Below are 21,233 nucleotides of genomic sequence, written 5' to 3'. Positions count from 1 at the left end.
AAATAAAAAAATGTCCTCAGACACATGTATTTTTTACTGAGCAGAAGTCTTACATTTCATATTGACTCTGTAAGCCACAGGTCGCACGGTGCCGGCTGTAGAAGCGATTTTCCAAATCAATTTTTGTCTCTCCAATGAGATCGTCACTCCCAATTAGATCGTAGTCATAGATCAGGATAGTTAACAGAGATTCCTTTGGGAAAGTTGCTTGAATTTCAAATGACCTGAGAGACACAATTAAAGTAGCTTGTTATCTTTGCAGAGTGCTAAAGTGCTCATTCCTGCCATGTCTTTTTCACAATATAATGCAAAATGAACATACTGTAATACAGAAATTGTTAAATTGACTCTGTTGCTGGGGAAAAAAAAACTTTAAAATCAAGCTCCCCTGCAAATGAAATACTTACCAGTATTTACCAGGCCATGATTTTGATCTTTGCTCATTTAAATAGTTAAAGAATCTTTAGCATCTGACAAATATGCTCTAATATACAAATTACAGATTTAATTCCAGAAGTTGAGCTTGGCCTTATCTTTCCCACTTCCCCCACAAATCTCTTTTGGGCTAAATGTATGACAGGCTTATAACCAATAGGAAGAGTTGTAGTCAGGATGGGTACATGGTAGTTATGCCAACTCACCCTAATATTGTTTACCCCTTTCATCCTGCAGGATACACAGATATACTCTGATATGACCCAACCCCATATCGCTGAATAGTTGCCTGGTGGTCCATAGTTTGACTTAATACATTCGTGTATAAAATACAGTAAATGTGTATTTTGCAGTTTTTTTGTTTCAATGTTTTTATTGATTATTATTGATAAAACAAAAATTGCATGTTACATACACATAGTAAAACATAAATCTGAATATCATTGTAATCATGAAATACAGAATTTGAAAATAAAGCAACAATATGAATTGATATTTGGCATAAGGTAGAAATGCATAGATCATTTTGCAGTTTTTTTTATAACAAGTTTCTGTTTTTGCTCTTTGTATGTAAATGTGACACAGTACCCCTTCCTGTCTTCTATGTGCTGAGCGTAATTCTCAGTATATGTTCCCAAGCTAGGGTACACACATCAAAATCCCGCCAGTTCAGCATGAATCAGACCAATTTTGGTATGTATATAGCTGTCTGTTCAAAAGAAGCCTGCCTACTGTTGATCAGTCCTGCTGGAAAACCAGCATTCCATCAGCAGCCAATGGCTGCAGCGCTGATCAGTGTACTCTGATGGGGAGGAGGGAATTCCAGCTGACAGAATACAATAGTGGAGCAGAGGAGATCTCTGCATCCTCATCACTTGTGTGGATGCAAATATCTGAGTTTTTTGGGAAGTTTTTGTTCAACCAGCTGGCTGAATGGAAAAAAAAACTGTATATACCCTGATTTATTCTATATGTATGAAAGCTGCTACTTAGCACTACCCATATTTTGTATGCTAGGTTTAATTCAAAGTATATATTATGTCTGCATGGGACCACATCTTTGGCATCTTGAAACTGATTCTGCCATGTGTTCTTACTTGCTAAGTGCACCATACAACTTCCTGTCCTGAATGAGTGACTTGTATAGCGCTACCTATGCAAACTGAATCGCCTCAGGGCGCTTTCTTGCCACCGGTGTCCATCTGCAGCTTTTATGCGGTCCTTTAACCTGTAGGGTCCTGTCCTGTGTCGGCTCAGCATTTTTTTTGAATTGTGCACATTTGTAAGTCCCCTTTTTGCTGTGTGAGTTAAGTCACTTCCCTTAAACAATTTACCCACAAACAACTGCTGCATGAGATGGTTCAGCAAACTTTCTTTACTTTCCTACAAATTCTTGTAATAGCTTCTCCTGACGTGATATTTGAAATGATTGTTTCTCTAAATGACACAGTCCAAACACTTTAAAAACCTTGTATTTTGATACTTCCCTACTTACTCTAATTAGCAAAAGCATCCCTGTGCTAGATGTCTAATCCTCTTGGGCTTTTCCCCTCAACCATGCCCACCATACTACTCTTAATCCATCTGTATAATGCCATTAATTTCTTTCTACCTTCTTTTGATAAGTTCAATCCCCGTCACCCGTTACTCCATAAATAACAACATACTATATTTACCTGCTCCTTTCTTGTATCAAAGTGCCTTTTACTACCCCAAAGAGTCTATATTAATATTCTTTTCAGAATGCAGGTGTCAGGGCTGGGCTCAGCCCTTCCTTCTCTGAGCTGGCCACTCAGATGTTGGCTAATTGCCAGCTCCTATCTCTCTACAGTTACTCAGCTGTTGATGATATCCTGCTTGTCAGTCCTGCCTACTTAAAGAGGAGAGCCAGCTTTAAAAAAAAAAATTTAAAAGTCAACAGCTGCTGACTTTTAACCACTTCCCGACCAGCGCACGACTATGTACGTCGACAGAATGGCACGGGCAGGCATATTGGCGTACAGGTACGTCCAATATTCGATGCCGCCCTGCCATCGGGAGCGCGCCGCCGGCGGCGCGCTCCCACGCTGGTCGGGACCCCCGTGAGTCCGGTCGCGGGACCCGCGGACTCGATCGCCGTAGGCATCCCCGCGATCGTCTCACGGAGCGGCCGAATGGAGGAAATGCTGTGTAAACAACATTTTTCCATTCTGCCTAGCAACTAGTGACGCTGATCTCTGCTCCATGTGATTGGAGCAGAGATCAGTGTTCACTAAATGAAAGCCCAACCCCCCCACAGTTAGTAACACACCCCTAGGAACACTTAACCCCTACACTGCCACCCACTGGTTAACCCTTTCACTGCCAGTGTCATTTACACAGGAATCACTGCATTTATATAGCAGTGATTACTGTATAAATGACAATGGTCCCAAAAATGTGTCAAAAATGTCCGATGGGTCCCCCACAATGTCGCAGTCACAATAAAAATCGCAGATCGCCGCCATTACTAGTAAAAAAAAAAATAATAAAAAATTATTAATAAAAATGCTATAAAACTATCCCTATTTTGTAAACGCTATAACTTTTGCGCAAACCAATCAGTAATCGCTTATTGCGTTTTTTTTAACCAAAAATATGTAGAAGAATACGTATCGGCCTAAACTGAGGGAAAAAAAAGTTTTTTTATATATTTTTGGGGGATATTTATTATAACAAAAAGTAAAAAATAATGCATTTTTTTCAAAATTGTCGCTCTATTTTTGTTTATAGCGCAAAAAATAAAAACCGCAGGGGTGATCAAATACCACCAAAAGAAAGCTCTATTTGTGGGAAAAAAAGGACGTCAATTTTGTTTGGGAGCCACGTCGCACGACCGCGCAATTGTCAGTTAAAGCGACGCAGTGCCGAATCGCAAAAAGTGGTCTGGTCTTTGACCAGCAAATTGGTCCGGTTTGAAAGTGGTTAATAAGCAGACTTACCTGTACAGGGCGCCCGCGATGTCGGCCGCCCGAGGCTGACCCGTCCCTTGGCTCTCGGGTCCTGGCACCGCCATTTCAACTAAGGGAAACAGGCAGTGGAGCCTTGCGGCTTCACTGCCCGTTTCCTACTGCGCATGCGCGAGTCGCGCAGCGCTTTGTGAATGGGGCGCGCTGTGTTTTGGAAAACACAGTTCCCAGAACACACAGCGCCCCATTCCCCAGAAGACGCCGCACGGAGGAGAGAAGACCGAACATCACTGCGGAGTAGGAAGAGGCAGATTAGGAACGATATGCCTAGCAACAGGCATTTCTGGTAAGTTAAAAAAAAAATAATTTCATTTTTTTTTTTCTGATTTTTTGCTAAATTTTAATGTACTTTTGTTTTTTAGGGTGGCCCTCCACTTTAAGCCGTCCAGGCCAGAGGATCTCTGCCTTCGCCTTAGTCAACATCACAGAGATGCTCTCCTCTTAAAAGACTTGCTTGGCTGACATCCCTTCTGGCTCCAGATCCTGCTTGCTGTTTAACTACGCTCATCTCCAGCTCCCTGACATTTGGCTTGTCTGACTATCCATTCCGGTTCCTGAACTCTGGCTATGGTTTGACTACATTTGTTCTATTTACTTTTATTATTAAACAAGTGTGATTTAACTGTACTTCTGTCTTAGTCTGATTAATGGTTTCTGGCAGCAGGAACACTACATTCATTCGTGAGAGGCTGGAACTCTCAGCAAAACCCCCAAAATATCCCTTATCTATAAAACCTCTGATTCACCTTGTATGTGTATATACTGTTGCACACTCAACATTACCATTATGGTGATGCTATTTAAGTGTCCTAATATCCACACTAGTTCCAAGTGACTCTATTCCTTGAGACAATGTAACAGGTTCTATGATGACCACTGAATTATGGGCTAGTTGCCTGCTATACTGTTATGTGAATATTTAATAAAAAAAAAAAAAAAAAATCAAAAAGTTAATTTCTATGACTGGGGAAGAATGTCATGTCATCCTCTTGGTAACACCCATTGAGAGTAAAATAAATGGCCGGGGGTTATAACTTCATTTCAACACCCCCCCAGGCTCAACATTTGTTAAATTACTGCAGAAAGTTAGCTTGAATTTTACTTTCATCATGTTTTTATTTTTGTTGCAAGCAATGGCTAACAGAATGAATGGGAAAACCTCAAGCGTTCTATGATTAATTCATAATTACTTGGTTACCAGACCGAAGATAAACAGACATGATGTCCCATCTGCAACAGCCATTAAATCACTTGACCAGAATTTATCTGGTTCTTTATCTTATAAAATGGAATTAATGTCAGCTTCTGGAAACAAACATCTAATTTTAATTAAAACAACAAGCATACATTAAATTTTTTTTATTTAAGCACTTAGTCCAAATGAGAGTTTGATGAAGGAGAACCACAATGGAATCTGTTATTTAGAACATGTTTGACAAAACTAGGCTGGAGATGTAACAAAGCGATTGGGTGAACAACCAAACTACAAAACAAGTTGTGTTATGTAATTGATCATTGTATAAAAATACGGTACATGCTTGTATTAACCAAATGTGCATGTTTATGTACAGTGCCTTGAAAAAGTATTCATACCCCTTGACATTTTCCACATTTTGTCATGTTACAACTAAAAACATATATGCATTTTATTGGAATTTTATGTGATTGACCAACACAAAGAGGCACATAATTGTAAAGTGGAAAGAAAAATGATAAATGGTTTTCAACATTTTTCACAAATAAATATGTGAAAAGTTTTGGGAACATTTGTATTTAGCCCCCCTGAGTCAATACTTTATAGAACCACCCTTCACTGCAATTACAGCTGCAAGTCTTTTTGGGGATGTCTCTACCAGCAAAGTGGGCTGTATGGTAAGTATACAGATCTTTCTTACACAGGTTAGTCAGATTAGGTGTTAGGAGGGGGAGGGAGCATTTGTAGGACTAGTTAGGTTTTGGCCAAATGTATGCTTTAAGTCTTTAGATTGTAAGCTCAATGAGGGCAGGGACCGATGTGAATAAAAAAATTTAAATGTAAAGCACTGTGTAAATTGACGGCGCTGTATGAATACCTGAAATAAATAAAATAAATAAATAAATCTTAAATGAGAATTTAGGGATTGGGTTAACATACTTTAACCACCTACGGATTAACTGCAACAACTAACCTAGACTGTTGTCTGGCAAGGATGTCTAGATCATTAGACCGACTGAACAGCTATTTTCGCAAGAAAATTAGCATACATGTATTTCACTGGCGTATTCAGCTGTTTACCTCAAGAACAGCTTTATATTTGTTCTCTGAATGCTGATCGCTCAGTGAAACAAGAGGTGGTAGAAGTGTTGGTGGTCTTCATCTTGGCTAGAGTGTTGCCTGTGCAATATTTGGCATCCATACATGGACAAGCTTGATTAAGAGAATTCACCCTCTTCTGTGGGTAAAATGAGACTGCCATACATCTGTTTCACAGATTTGCTAGCATGGTGGAAAAACTCTTATTATAGTGAGTCCTTGTAATAAACAAGAATGTTGGTTATCGCTTAGCTGTTGACCGACCAACTCTTCCCTTTCCTAATTATTACAAATGATACCTGAGTAAGGAGAATTACTTGAGAATAGCAGGCCATGTATGATGGACTTAGAGATTTCCAGAAATTTTAGTAAGAAGTGATTCCAGTATAGACATTATCTTATACCATGGTCAGGGCTGGACTGACAACTCATGGAGCCCCCGGGCAATAGAATATTATGGGGCCCCCAGGCAAGCAGAGATTATGGGGCCACACAGTGTACACACACACAGTATCCAATCACACAGTATACACATACATGTACACACAGTATACACAGACAGGTTTCTATTGGCTGAGAAGGTACTGGAGAGGTGGGGCAGCTATAATCTCTGGATTTTTAGACCAAAAGGATGTCGGTAAGGGATTTCAGAGACAGATGTAAAAAAATCACAGATTTTTACATACTGTCCCTGGTTTTACTGAGGCTGGCAACTCTGATGGGGCCCCCTAGTGGCCCCAGGCCCTCGGGCAGTGCCCGAGTGGCCGAATGGTCAGTCCGCCCCTGGCCATGGTCACAATTGCTATTTCCCCAGGATTTTGCATTCAGCCTCTCTAGCATCATAGTCTAACTATTGGCCTGCATTAGTTCTGCAGAGACATGGGAGATGCCTATGGCTACAGTTGTCATACAGCCGCCCTTCTATATCACCCAGAGATCCCATGGAAATGACATTCAGTTTAGCTTTAGCTGACATGCAGCTTACCTTCCAAACACTGGATTCAGTTGTTTAGGGATATATCTGTCCCGGTCTTTTATCTCAGTCTTTCCCAATTTAAGAAAAATGTATGGATCAGATTTCCCATCCGGATCAGCTGGGCTCAGATTAATTCCCTGTTATAAAAGCAACATGAATGACTATGGGTGAAGGTATTATAAGTTATAGAGCAACTACAGGCAGAGACAGACACTCCAGAACTCTGCACACTGTGGCACAGCCCTGATCTATGCACTTTGTGCATAGAGCACCTCTGAACTCTGCACATAATACATTCTTCATTTTTATTGCCCTTTTAAGATCCTCCCACTGTTAATGCAATTTAGATGCAGTTTAGGGGGGGGGGGGGGGGTGGTTCCTGCACCTATTCCCTGTGAAAAAAAAAATTGTCAGAAAATCCAATCGTGTGTGTGCTCTATCTGACTTTTTCCATCGGAAATCCTGACGGAAAAAGTTCGAGAGCTGGATCTAAAATTTTCCGACAACAAAATCCGATCAGACTTTTTCCGATCGTTTGTAGAGAATTCCGACGGACAAAGTGCCACGTATGCTCAGATTAAATTACAAGACCAAAGCTATTGGCTACTAGCCTCTACGTAGTCCCGCCATACGTAACAAACGTCACCTCATTCCGAACGATTGGATTTTTTGACAACTTTGTCCGACCGTATGCAAGACAAGTTTGGCACAAAATCCATTGGAAAAAATCCGATGGATTTTGTTGTTGGAATGTCTGACCGTGTGTACAAGGCATTACTGATACAACCGGCCGTTTTAGGGCAACCATAATGCTGATGTGGCCTGCGATGAAATTGAGTTTGACACCCCATTATCTAGTGTATCTAATGCCGAGTATGAATGAATGAATGAAAATATTTGTAAAGCACACAACGCGAACTAAATCACCTCAAGGCGAGTACACACAATAGGACTTTCCGCCAACAAAACCATGGATTTTTGTTCGAAGGTTGTTGGCTCAAACTTGTCTTGCATACACACAGTCAAACAAATGTTAGCCAGCAATTTTGAACGTGGGAACACGGAGACGTACAAGACGTCCGCCGAACTGAGAAAAAGGAAGATTGTGCGGCTCCTTCTGCTTGATTCCGAGAATGCTTGAACTTTTGTGCGACGGACTTTCTGACAACAACGTTTTGTCGGCGGAAAATTTGAGAACCTGCAAGCAAACATTTGTTGGTGGAAAGTCCGACAGCCAATGTTCGATGGCGCTTACACACAGTCAGACTTTCCGAAAACAAGCTCACATCCAACATTTCCCATCGGAAAATCCGACCGTGTGTACGCGGCATAACACTACCCTTCCCAGACAGTGCTGCTGTCCAAAGCTGTCTTGGTTTCTCCTCTATAGATGAAGGAGTCACCCTATGAAAATATAAAAGAAAAAAAAGAAAACCAGAAAACAAATGCAGATACAACATCTAAATATTGGTAAGCTGCAATATATTATGGTAAATTTTTGTTTTGGCCTTAGATAGAATTTTTTTAAGACAATACCCTGCGACCTCTGCTACGCAGGTCTGGGCAAGTTTTAGAAATAAGCCATTCTAGGTGGATGTAGAAGATGCCTTTTTGAATTAACTTACTCAGAGATCATACAGTCTCTCAGAAGACATCACATGAGTTAACATAAGCAAAAAGAAAACTACCTGGGCCTATTACGACAACTTAACAGAACTTATGTATTTTGAAAGTGCATATGAGAAAAAATAAATACTTACAGCTACAATATAGACACGGATGAGGACTTTAACAGAATGATTAGGTGGGATCCCCTGTGTGATTTTCATCTGCCGATTATCCATTGAGCTAGATAAATCATCTATGCTCTTATAAATGCAGAACGAGCCCTTAAAATGAAGAGTCATTATTACTTATATCAATGAATAATTAGAGATCATTATTACTTATAGTATTCATTTATTTAAAAAAAAACTCCATTTACTTCAATTAGTTCCACCATACTTTGCAGTGCTTTCTATTAAACATTGTACCATTCCCATCAATTCCAAACCTAGGGGATCGATCTCAGACTTATAACTAGTAAACATGCCCAGTCCAGTGTGAACAAGTAACTAGTTGTAACTTATAACAAAAATGATGTTGTGGTTGCTAGACCCCGGCACCCCATGACTGCTGCCAAATGCCCCAGGTCTAGTGAGGCATACAGGCATTGCTGGGCAGAATAGTAAAATGTTAGAGCTGGGGGTTTGGGATATGCAGCCACTATTCTCTCAGAAAAGTAACCTGTGATATCCGTAATATATTTGGCACCCAGTCACCATGAACATAGTAGAGCACTTCACCACTAACCATCCATCTAATAGGGCATTATACTAGCTTCCAACATAAGGGGGCACTACACTGACCACCAAATTTAACGCTACACTATAGACCAGTGGTCTCAAACATACGGCCCGAGGGCCAGATGCAGCCCTTTGCATACTTGTGCCCCTGCCATTGAGGCACCATTTCATCCACTCAAACCCAATGGGGCATAATCCCCCCCCCCCACTGACCCCAATAAAGGGGCACAACCCCTCCCACTAATACCAAGGATGGGGCACTATTCCTTCCACTGATACCAATGATGGGCACAATTTCTCCCACTGATACCAAGGATGGGGCACTATTTCTTCAACTGACAACAATGAAGGGGCATTATTTATCTTCCTAATACCAAAGATGTGTTGTTTACTCCCACTGACTACAACACAATTTCTACTCCCACTGGCCACAGTCCGGCCTCCAGAAGTCTGAAGGACAGTAAACTGTCCCTTTTTTTCGAAAGTTTGGAAACCCCTGCTATACCCTTATGTTAGGAGACACTTCACCAATGGCCATCAACATAAGGAGGCACTTTGCCACTGGCTACCAACATAATGGGGCATTACCCTAACCATCAGTGTAATGGCACACTACATCCATTAATGATATAAGGGGCACTTATGGACCCTGCCATGGACCACTAATATAATGGGGCATTACACCAGCCACCAATGTTATGACACACTACACTGACCAATAAATGTAAGTGGACTGTAATCACCAACATAAGGGGGTACTTCTTTCCCAACCAGTAATGAAGAGAGGCACTACACAGACTACCAGTATAGAGTGACATTTCTCTACTGACTACCAATGACCAGAAATATAAGTAAGCACTTAACCACTATTCATCAACCTGAAGGGGCATTACTTCACTGACCGCCAATGTAGGGGGCCACTATTCTACTCACCACCCATGTAAGAAGGTACTACACTGGCCATCATTGCAAGGGGAAAATCCAATGGATTTTACATAAGTTGGAATAAATATGTACACTGAGAAAAAATGACACCTTCATTATTTTCCATCTTTTCTTTAGTTTGTGTCTCTTGATTTCAAAATGAAAATGAAGGAACTGGAACAAGCAAAGGTGGCAAGTGTCAGCAAAAACTCCCAAATAAACAAAAAATAACTAATTTGAGTGAAGCTGGCATTTGATTTTTTTTTTGTTTTCCTGAACTGTTTAGGTAAAGCAACAAGCTCAAAGGAAAACCAAATACAGAGAGAACCATTGTAGTGACAAATCACCCTGTGACATCAAACAGATCATTCAAATAACTTACTTTGAATTTACCGACAATTCTGTCATCATGGACGCTGTGATCTTCGTCATTGGCTTTGCCTCTCAGAAGTTCAAACGTTCTAACCCAGTCTTCAAAGTTCTTGAATTCGCTCTCCAGCTCTCCATCATATATCTGAGACAGTAAGCACAGTACTCTGTTTAAGAATAGGACAATGTGCATCAATCTGTAGATGTTAGGCCTTCCTTATAAAAAGACTCTTTGATATGTATAGTGCATGTTACTAATGCCAAGTACACACGATCGGAATTCTGGCCAGAAAAAGACTGATGAGTGCTTTTCATCGGAAAATGCGACTGTGTGTATGCTCCATCAGAATTTAGCTGTCCAAATTCCCACCAGCCAAAAATTGATAGCATGTTCTCAATTTTCCAGACAGAAAAACGTTCTATCAGAAATTCCGATCATGTGTATGCAATTCTGACACGCCAAAAATCATGCATGCTCAGATTCAACTACGAGATGGAAGCTATTGGCTACTGGCTATTAAACTTCCTTTTTCTAGTCCCGTCGTACGTGTTGTAGAAGAAAGAAAAAATGAAAAAACGTTGGGACTTTAAATGAGGCGGTGACCGGGTAAGGTCAATTGCCTCCATCCCTATCTAATTGAAACAAAAAGGAGGACTGGGGGTTGGGACTTTAAATGAAGCAGGCAGGTGTAAAAGGTTTGAATTTATTGGAAGTCAGTGATGAATTACATGAGGGGACGCAACTTTGGATGGGTGCAAATTGGATACTTTGGCTTTGACCAGTGATAATGGACAACTGTTGCAAAACTGTTGCATTGCATAACATTCAGGTACATCTTTCATGCAACTTCTAAGGCCGCGTACACACGCGGGGACTGTTCGCTCAACTTTGTCCGCTGAACAGTGTTTCGGCGGACAGTCCGCTCGTGTGTGGGCTTTCAGCGGACAGTTTCAGCGGACAGTCTGACGAACAAATTTTTTCGGAAATTCCGAAAAACTGTCCGCTGAAACTTGGTTTGAGCGGACAGTCCGCCCGTGTGTAGGCTTGTTCGTCAAACTAAGTCTCGCGCATGCTCAGAAAGAATTTACACGCCGAAGGTTGCATTGCAGTGTATAGGACGTCGTTTTCTAGTCCCGTCGTACGTGCCGTTCACGTCATCGCGCACGGTTTCAGCGGACTGTTCGTTCGTCGTGTGTGGGAAAGTCCGTCCATGCTAATTTTGAGCGGACTGTCCGCTGAAACTGTTTGACGAACAAAGTTGAGCGAACAGTCCCCGCGTGTGTACGCGGCCTAAGGGTTAACTTTGAAGTCTATGGTCCTCAAGTTGGATGAAAGTAGTGCATGAACTACTTTGAAGTCGCTGCAAAAATGTAAGTTGCGCATATATGAATGGTTATCATTGGAAGCAAAGCAATCTATAGGCAGTAAATCTTTTGGATGCACACAGTTTAACTATTTGATTTAATACCAATAAGAGTCACAAATTAAAAAAATATATAACAGAGGCAGTAAGTGAGGCCTTTAAGGCCTATTACCTTTGGGCATCTGAGCCTGTGCAATCTGATTATCAGGTTATTTCACCTGCCCAGGAAATGCAGGTACTACCCGCAGCAACCTATAGACTTGAATGGTTGTGTTGCAGCTGTACTCAGTTATACACTAATGCTGATATAAACATGAGTCCTTGCAAAGGCTTATGCAAACTTTTATGCAGCACCTGGGCTTTCTGAGCAGGGAAATTAACTAGAATTTACGTTGTATTGACTCAAACGCCCATGTGCAAAAGGCCTAATAGCTAAGCATATCTGAATAAGGTACTAAAATCTTTTCTTCTATCAACTAATCATAAACCTTCTTCCTGTGCTGAACATTTCAGTCATAATATAGAAAATATTGTAAGTGGGCATAGGCACAGCGTGACTCCCTGAAACTCTCAGTGGCCTTATAGCAGGGGGGCGGAGACAAAAAAAGGTTCCTCTCGGGTAATCAGCTTATTTGCATTTTGACAGCCATGAGCAGCTCCGCCACTACACATTTATAAAAGTTTTTGTATATACCAGTAAAGAAAATACCTGAAGTGTGGCAAGTTTTGGTCCTTCTTCCTTAGGTTTTGGTTTTGGTTTCAAAGCTTCGAGTGTCTTTTTGGCATCTTTCTTTTTCTTGTCGTGTTCATCAACAAGCAGCACTTTTGTTTTAGAAGGCTTTGTAGCTGCATGAAAACAAGCAATGGAAACAAAAGATTAAGACAAATATGTGAAATCATGAGGACTTTTTGTGCCAAGCTCTATTTTGGCATGTGTTAAAGAAATCAAACAAATTTCATACCGCGCTCTAGGTACTCAAATATACATACATAAACAAATAGAAATTCTGAAAATCATAAGTGAATTCATAAAAACATATGTGCTGAGTAGGGATGAGCTTCGTGTTCGAGTCGAACATACGTTTGACTCGAACATCGGCTGTTTGCCCGTTCGGCAAAGTCCGAACGTTTTGGTCCGTTCGCGCCAAATTCGTGTGGCGCTCACGGCCCACAATGCACTGCGATGGCGCAGTGCATTGCTGGCTCATGATTGGCCAAGTATGCACTGTGACCCCGCATGCTTGGCCAATCGCAGCGCCAGCAGCGAGGAGAGCCATGATGGGCCACAGGCAGGATGCCTGTGGCCAATCATAGCTCAGGCTGTGTAGTGCACGCCCCACACTATATAAGGCCGCCAGCGCGGCGGCCTTGTGTAGTGTGTTGGCGTCTGAAGCAGTGGGTGTTCTGTGTACCTTCAACACAGTACACACCGATCGTTTTCGGCCGATTTTCGATCTTTCTGTTGTGTAGTGGTTGTTGTCTGCGTGCCCTGACCGCAGTATACACCTCACCTATATAGCTAGTGATCTATCTTTTATAATAGAGCTTGCAGTCAGTAGTGTTAGGAGCTTGTGCGTGCTGTCTGTGTGCTCTGTACCCAGTACATACCGCTATATCCACCTACATAGCTCTTCTCTGTTTGAGCCCACTTGCCATCTGCAGGAGTTATTGGAAGTTGCCTCCAGCACAGCACAGTATACATCTGTATATACCCCTTTATCTCTGGTGTTCTATAATAAAGGCATCTGCAGGAGTTAGTGGGTGTTGTGTGCCTCTAGCACAATATACACTACCCAACTGCTTTTTTACCCAACTCCCTTCAGGCCATTACCATGTCTGGAAGGCCAGCAAGGAGAGGCAGACAGGCGCGAGCCGATAAAAGAGGGCAAGCAGGCTCTGTGTCTAGAGACAACAGTGCTGGTCGTGGACGCGGTGCATTGTCATCAGCACGTGGCCATGGGACACACTTGTCCTTCTTTTCGGCAGCTGGACATGTTGAGCCGCAACATGCCAACGATTTGGTAGAGTGGATGACCAAGCCCTCTTCATCCTCCTCATCCTCTCTCACCCAGTCTCAGGGTACTAGCAAAGCAGCTGCCAACGCATCGTCTTCCCTCCTCTGAATGTCATCATCAGTGACTCCTTCCCTAGACCCACCACGTCCTCCTGAGGAGTCTCCTGAACTCTTTGAGCACAGTGTTGGGTACATGCTCCAGGAGGATGCCCAGTGTTTTGTAGCCTCTGATGATGACACTCAGCTAGAGGAAGGCAGTAGCGTGAATGCAGAGAGAGGGGATGCTCAAGAAGGACAGCAATCTGGCAGTCATGTTCCACAAGCTGCAGCATACTGCCAGATTTGCTACAGCGATGAAGAGGGAGGGGATGATGAGGGCACTGACTCCATGTGGGTGCCTGGTAGGAGAGAGGAGGAGGAGGAGGAGGAGGAGGCACATGTCCAACGAGGCAGGATGCCCTCCGGGGGCCAGCTTAGGGGCAGCACACCGACTGAATCACACCGCAGAGCTCCGCCTGTGCAGGGCGCTGCCTCTGCACGTTATTCTAAAAGTTCTTTGGTGTGGGCCTTTTTTGAGACGAGTGCATCAGATCGCACCGCTTCTATTTGCAACATATGTCTCAAGCGTATCACGCGTGGCCAAAACATCAGCCGCTTGGGCACCACATGCTTGACCAGACATATGTTGACCTGCCATGCAGCTCGTTGGCAAGCGTACCTCAAAGACCCACACCAAAGAACAAAGCGGCCCTCTCCTTGCTCCTCATCAGCTGGCATCTCCAACCCCACTAGACCTGCAGTCCTCTCTGAAACCTGCTCTGAGAGGAATGAAGGTGTAGAATTAGGTGTGTCACAGCCAAGTGTTTCCGGGCACTCTGCTAGCAGTACACCCACGTCCGATTATAGCAGGCAAATGTCCCTGCCCCAGCTGCTGGACCAGCGAAAGAAGTTCACTCCCAGCCATCCACATGCCCAGCGGTTGAATGCTAGCTTGGCTAAATTGCTAGCACTTCAACTGCTGCCTTTTCAGTTGGTAGACTCGGCCCCCTTCCGTGAGTTTGTACAATGTGCGGTTCCTCAGTGGCAGGTCCCCAAACGCCACTTTTTCTCACGAAGGTGATTTTGGCTCTCTACCGGCATGTGGAAGGCAATATCCTTGCCTCGCTGGACAGGGCGGTCAGCTGTAAGGTGCATATTACCGCTGACTCATGGTCCAGCAGGCATGGACAGGGACGTTACCTGTCTTTCACGGCCCATTGGGTCACTCTTCTGGCAGCTGGGAAGGATGCAGGACAAGGTGCAGAAGTGTTGGAGGTTTTTCCGCCACCACGCCTCCAAAATGCTACTATTGGTTGTGACACACCTCTCTCCTCCACCCCCTCCTCTTCTTCTTCCTCCATGGCCTCTTCCAGTGCTCTGTCCTCAGAACCAGCGGTGCTCCGTAGGCGTTCCAGGGGCTACGCAAGTACGCAGGCAAAACGATGCCATGCCGTGCTTGCGCTGGTTTGTTTGGGGGACAGGAGCCACACTGGGGCGGATGTTTTGTCAGCTCTGCAGGGGCAGGCCGAGAGGTGGTTTGAGCCAGGAATGGTGGTTTGCGACAATGGCACCACCCTCCTCTCCGCCCTCCGACAGGGACAACTGACCCATGTGCCCTGTGTAGCTCACGTCCTTAACCTGGTGGTGCAGCGGTTCTTGTGCAGGTACCCCGGCTTACAGGATGTCCTGAAGCAGGCCAGGAAAGTCTGTGTGCATTTCCGCCGATCATTTAATGCCTGTGCTCGGCTGGCTGAGCTCCAAAAGGAGTTGAACCTGCCCAAGAACCGCCTTATATGTGACATGCCCACCAGGTGGAACTCAACATTGGCCATGCTGAAGCGCAGCAGAGGGCCATCAATGAGTACCTGTGCGACTACGGCACCAGGACAGGGTCAGAGGAGCTCGGTTTTTTCTCACCATGCCAGTGGGGCATGATCAGGGATGCATGCACTGTCCTGTCACCGTTTGAGGAGGCCACAAGGATGGTGAGCAGTGACAGTGCATGCATCAGTGACACTGTACCTCTTGTCCACCTCTTGGAGCATACGCTGCGTGGAATAATGGACAGGGCACTTGAGGCAGAACAGAGGCAGGAAGAGGAGGACTTCCTTGCCTCTCAAGGCCCCCTTTATCCAGACAGTGTTCCTGCTGTGCCACCCATCACACAGGAAGAGGATAAGGAGGAGGAAGAGGAGGATGATTGTGTCAGCATGGAGGTGGAGGCTTCAGCATCAGCATCAGCAGCATCAGCAGCAGTCTTGTAGGGATGATTTACAGTCCCAAGAAACACGTGGACTTGTACGTGGCTGGGAGGAGGTAGCTGCGGATCATGTTGTCCTTAGTGACCCAGAGGACTCTGGACCGAATGCCTCAGCTAACCTACGCTGCATGGCCTCCCTGATCCTGCAAAGCCTGCGGAAGGATCCTCGTATTCTTTGGATCAAGGAGAGGGACCATTACTGGCTGGCCACTCTCCTTGATCCATGGTACAAGGGTAAGGTTGCCGACCTTATCTTGCCATCGCAGAGGGATCAGAGGATGAGACATCTCCGGGAGGCCTTGTAGAAAGGTCTGTGCACCGCGTTCCCAGAGACTGGGAGGTTACAAACTCCTGGTCCTGGACAACGTGTTGCTGAGGCATCGGTCAGAAGGAGCGGTGGAGAAGGTGGCCGTCTGACTAATGCTTTCAGACAATTTTTTAGTCCGCAGCCCCAAGGTATGATCGGTTCCAGCAACCATCGCCAACGTCTGATTTACATGGTGCAGGAATACCTAGGGGCAAGGTCAGACTTGGACACCTTTCCCACCAAAAATCCTCTGGCTTACTGGGTCTTGAGGATGGATCACTGGCCAGAGCTTGCACAGTATGCAATTGAGCTACTGGCCTGTCCTGCAACCAGTGTTCTTTCGGAAACGCACCTTCAGTGCTGCTGGTGGCTTTGTTACCGATCACAGGGTGCGGCTGTCTACTGAATCAGTTGATCGACTGACCTTCATCAAGATGAAGCAGTCTTGGATCACCCACAGCTACCAAGCACCTGAAGCTGATGTAACCGAATCATTTTTTTTTAAATATCACATCCCTTCAAGACTGCCTATGCTGATGCTGAGTGACTGTCCTGTTATGTTGATTGTCTATCCTCTTCCTCCTCCGATGATATGTTGGAAGAACATTTCTGGTTCTGGGTGATGCCATCAGCCCAATTTTTCTGCTCCTGTTTAACAGGGGCGTTTAAGTACAATTTTTGATGCAATGCTTTGCAGCAGGGCTAATTCCTGCAATAAAACTAGAGTATATGGGAGAGGTTGCAGTGTCGTGGCACCAGCACCAGTGCCTAAGGCCCAATTTTTCTGCCCCTGTTTAACAGGGGCGTTTAAGTACAATTTTTGATGCAATGCTTTGCAGCAGGGCTAATTCCTGCAATAAAACAAGAGTATATGGGAGAGGTTGCAGTGTCGTGGCACCAGTGCCTAAGGCCCAATTTTTCTGCCCCTGTTTAACAGGGGCTTTTAATTACAATTTTTGATGCAATGCTTTGCAGCAGGGCTAATTCCTGCAATAAAACTAGAGTATATGGGAGAGGTTGCAGTGTGGTGGCACCAGCACCAGTGCCTAAGGCCCAATTTTTCTGCCCCTGTTTAACAGGGGCGTTTAATTACAATTTTTGATGCAATGCTTTGCAGCAGGGCTAATTCCTGCAATAAAACTAGAGTATATGGGAGAGGTTGCAGTGTCGTGGCACCAGCACCAGTGCCTAAGGCCCAATTTTTCTGCCCCTGTTTAACAGGGACATGTAATTACAATTCTTGATATAATATTTCACAGGAGGGCCCGTTCCTGTGCCCACCCAGAGTAACTGTGAGGACTTATAGTGTTGTGGCACCAGCACCACAACCACCAAAGGTCAATTTTTCTACCACTGTTCAACAATGGCATGTAATTACAATTCTTGATATAATCGTTCACAGCAGGGCGCTCCAGCGCCCACCAAGAGTCACTTTGAGGGCTTACAATGTTGTGGCAAAACCAACACCTTGTTCCGCCATTTCTGCAGAGCATATAGGGCAGGCCCCTACTTTCAAACATCCAACTTACAAACATCTCCTACTTGCAAACGGAAGGAGACAACAGCAAGTGAGATGAAAAAAGATGGACGACAAAACAAATTATACAGGGGTGATAACCCTTCCCTATGTTTTCCAAAAAGCTTAAAAATAGTTTTTTTGACTGGAGCTACACTTTAAAAATGTACCAGTTGAAAATTACAAACAGATTCAACTTAACACAACAAACCTACACAGTCCCTGTCTTGTTTGCACCGCCTGTATACTGCTGTTCTGAGTATATAGGGCCTGGGGCCACACGTATTTCCTTTTTTTAATATGGGTACGGAGTTCCCCTTAATATGCGTACAAGACCCAAAGGGGCTGGTAATGGGCAGGGAGGGCTACCCATGCCATTTTTCTCAATGATTTTCAACTATATTGCAGGAACCAGATATAACATTAAAACCGCAAGCAGCTTTAAATGACGTTATTTCCGTTAAATGTCATTTTGTGCAGGGACTGTTCTAAACATGGGAAACACGTGGCACTTCACAGGCATACTACAGACACCCCCCAGGCACCATATTTAAAGGAATATTTCACTTTTTTTTCCACTTTAATCTTCATTAAAATCAGTGCTCCCGCCAAAACGGCCGTTTTTAAAACTTTTTTTTGCATTGACCCATGTCCCCTGGGGCAGGAGCCAGGTCCCCAAACCCTTTTTAGGACAGTATCTTGCATATTAGCCGTTAAAATTAGCACTTTTAATTTCTAACGTTCGAGTCCCATAGACTTCAATGGGGTTCTAACATTCGTACGAATTTGGGGTCCGTTCGAAAGTTCTGGTGCGAACCGAACCGGGGGGTGTTCGGCTCATCCCTAGTAAAGGAAAAATGTCCCTATCATTTTCAAAGAAAATTTTATTCAAGTGTCCGTAAAACACCACCAGAATTTCTATCAATGTGAGTGATGAGAATGCTTGTGATCTGGGTGAAATAACGTCTTCCACCACCACCAGGCAAACAATCCACTCACCAGAAGGAATTGACACCCATTTCAGGTAGTCAGACCAAGTGCAGATACCAATAGGAGTGTGCCTTCTGAAGGGAGACTGGTCCACGGCCTGATATACTCCAACGATTGATCATATATTGAAAAGATAACAAGAAGAAGGGGCTTCTCATTGTGTAGTATAAAAAATCCCTTTATTCCATACGAGGCATCGTCATAAAACATAGTAAAAAACACTTTGCCCAATTCAAAAAGTACGTAGGAACACCGTTTGCGTTCCACCTACGTTCCAACTAGCGGAAGTGGCAAAATGCGTTGGTTCCTAGGGCACATGCTACATCACTATACGTCATTCTCATCACTCACATTGATAGAAGATTCTGGCGGTGATTCACGGACACTTAATTTGAATTTAATTTTCTTTGGAAATTATATAGACATTTTTCCTTTAGTGCTCAGCACATATGTTTTTATGAATTCACTTATGATTATGATTATTTGATTTCTTTAACACATCATTAGACCTTTGGTCTCACTACCAGCTGCTCCTTAATACGTTATTTAGCACAATTTATATTTATTCACGTAATCGTCTTCCAGGGTGCGCAGCTTATAGGTATTTTCTATTTTTTCACTCTATTTTGGCATACGTGGTTTTTCTTAGGCCGCGTACACACGGGCGGATTGTCTGCCCAACTAAGTTCGTCAGACAATCCGACAGACAGTCCGTTCAACTTTTGAATGAACGGACTTGACCACACACGATGAACAGACAGTCCGCTGAAAACTTGCGCGATGACGTGTACAGCACGTACGACGGGACTAGAAAAACGACGTCCAATACACTGCAATGCAACCTTCGGCCGTGTAAATCCTTTCTGAGCATGTGCCATACATAGTCCGTCCAACTTGCCTACACACGAGCGGACTGTCCTCTGAAACCAAGTTTGGACGGACAAAATTACGGAAATTCCAAAAGACTAAGTCCGTCAGACTGTCCGCTGAAAAAGTCAGCTGAAGCCCACACACGAGCGGATTGTCCGCTGAAACACGGTTCAGCCGACTAAGTTGGGCAGACAATCCGCCCGTGTGTACGCGGCCTTAGGCTTATAAAAATGGGTGTCAATTTCATTTAAATTTAGAATGTCACTGCTGTAGGTTAAGTGGATCTGAGGACTGAGCCTTTATTATAAGCAGCATTAAAACACGCAAAAAAAATATATTTTTTGGGACTGTTCGTTTTCAACTTCCTGTAACTCTCCAGGAAAAAAATGACAGTTAAAGGGTAGAGACAAACCAGTTACCATTCACAGGGGTGCTTACAATGGTCGACTTTTATTCATTTATGGAAAACCTGTATTCCAAAGGGAAAAAAAAAACAATTGGGTTTAATTAATTGAGAGTGCAAAATCTAGTGTAGCTCTGCATAGGAACCAATTATCTTCAATTTTTTGTCAAAGCTTAATTGAACAAGCTAGAAACAAGTTAGACGCTGATTGGCTACCATGCACAGCTGCACCAGATTTTGGCCTCTCCAGTTTTAGTAAATCAACCCCCAATGTGTCTGTAACTGTTAGTTGGAATTCGGTATGTATTTGTTAAGCCTCGTACACACGGTTCAGTTGATGGACAACCAATCGTTTGATTTTTGTCAAAAGCACGTGTGCAGGATTTTGTCTCCCATACTAACGATATGCAAATTGCCGTTTGACAAACACGAACGTAGTGAGATACTGTGAGAGTATAAAGAGGAAGTTAATTTCTCAAGCGCCACCCTTTGGGCCCCTTCTGCTAATTTTGTGTTAGTAGACGTTTGGTGAACGTTGATTCACGATTCTCAGATCGTACAAAACATATGCCTTTTAAAATACATTTGGCATAACTACATCAGTATCACCAGCAAAGCAGCTTCATTATTATCCCATTAAAGAAGATGAGAATTTTGACAATTCATCAATTGCCGCTTCACGGATGTTAATTCTAGATTACGAACAGTAGTTTGCAAGACCAAACTCTTCCCAGTCGTTCCTTGATTCCGAGCATGCGCGTTTGTACTTTTGACTTTTGTGTGACGGATTTCTGTACTGACCAACCGAAAATCAGACGTTGAGTTCACATCCGACAAAAAATTTATAGCCTGCACATCTAGCTTTTGCCTGATGAAAAAGTCAAATCGGCTGTCGAAAGCACCGTACTAATGATCCAAAATCCACAGACAGCTCATCTTACGACTTTCCCTTCTGATTTTCATACAATGTGCACGAGGCCTAAGTCTAGTTGTAAATCTGCTAGTCCATCGAGCAGAGAGACAGGAAAGTGAGAAAACAGTGTCGCTGGGATGGGGTTAACACAAACATGTTCCTTTGCTCTGAATTAATTTTTAAGTGCAGAGCAAGTCTGTCTGAATGTTACTTATTATCGTTAGTTTA

At 43.6% G+C, this 21,233-nt stretch overlaps 1 protein-coding gene across 3 annotated transcripts in view; it reads right to left on the bottom strand.

Moving 5' to 3' along the window:
* The window catches only part of FER1L6 (fer-1 like family member 6), a 276,448-nt gene that overhangs the window by 41,236 nt on the left and 213,979 nt on the right, over positions 1-21,233 (bottom strand). For all 3 annotated transcript variants that reach the window (XM_077493299.1, XM_077493300.1, XM_077493301.1), the window contains exons 29-33: positions 12,403-12,539; positions 10,343-10,474; positions 8,452-8,580; positions 6,701-6,828; positions 54-224 (exon numbers count right to left, since the gene is read on the bottom strand). In XM_077493299.1, coding sequence (XP_077349425.1) covers positions 54-224; positions 6,701-6,828; positions 8,452-8,580; positions 10,343-10,474; positions 12,403-12,539 — 697 coding nt within the window. The remainder of the gene's footprint in view (positions 1-53; positions 225-6,700; positions 6,829-8,451; positions 8,581-10,342; positions 10,475-12,402; positions 12,540-21,233) is intronic.

The sequence above is a fragment of the Lithobates pipiens genome, unplaced genomic scaffold (assembly GCF_037356315.1).
Source record: "Lithobates pipiens isolate NorthernLeopardFrog02 unplaced genomic scaffold, aLitPip1_a1.2 Scaffold_19, whole genome shotgun sequence".
NCBI lineage: Eukaryota > Metazoa > Chordata > Amphibia > Anura > Ranidae > Lithobates > Lithobates pipiens.
The sequence above is the reverse complement of the archived record's forward strand: the minus strand, read 5'-3'. Positions and strand labels throughout refer to the sequence as shown.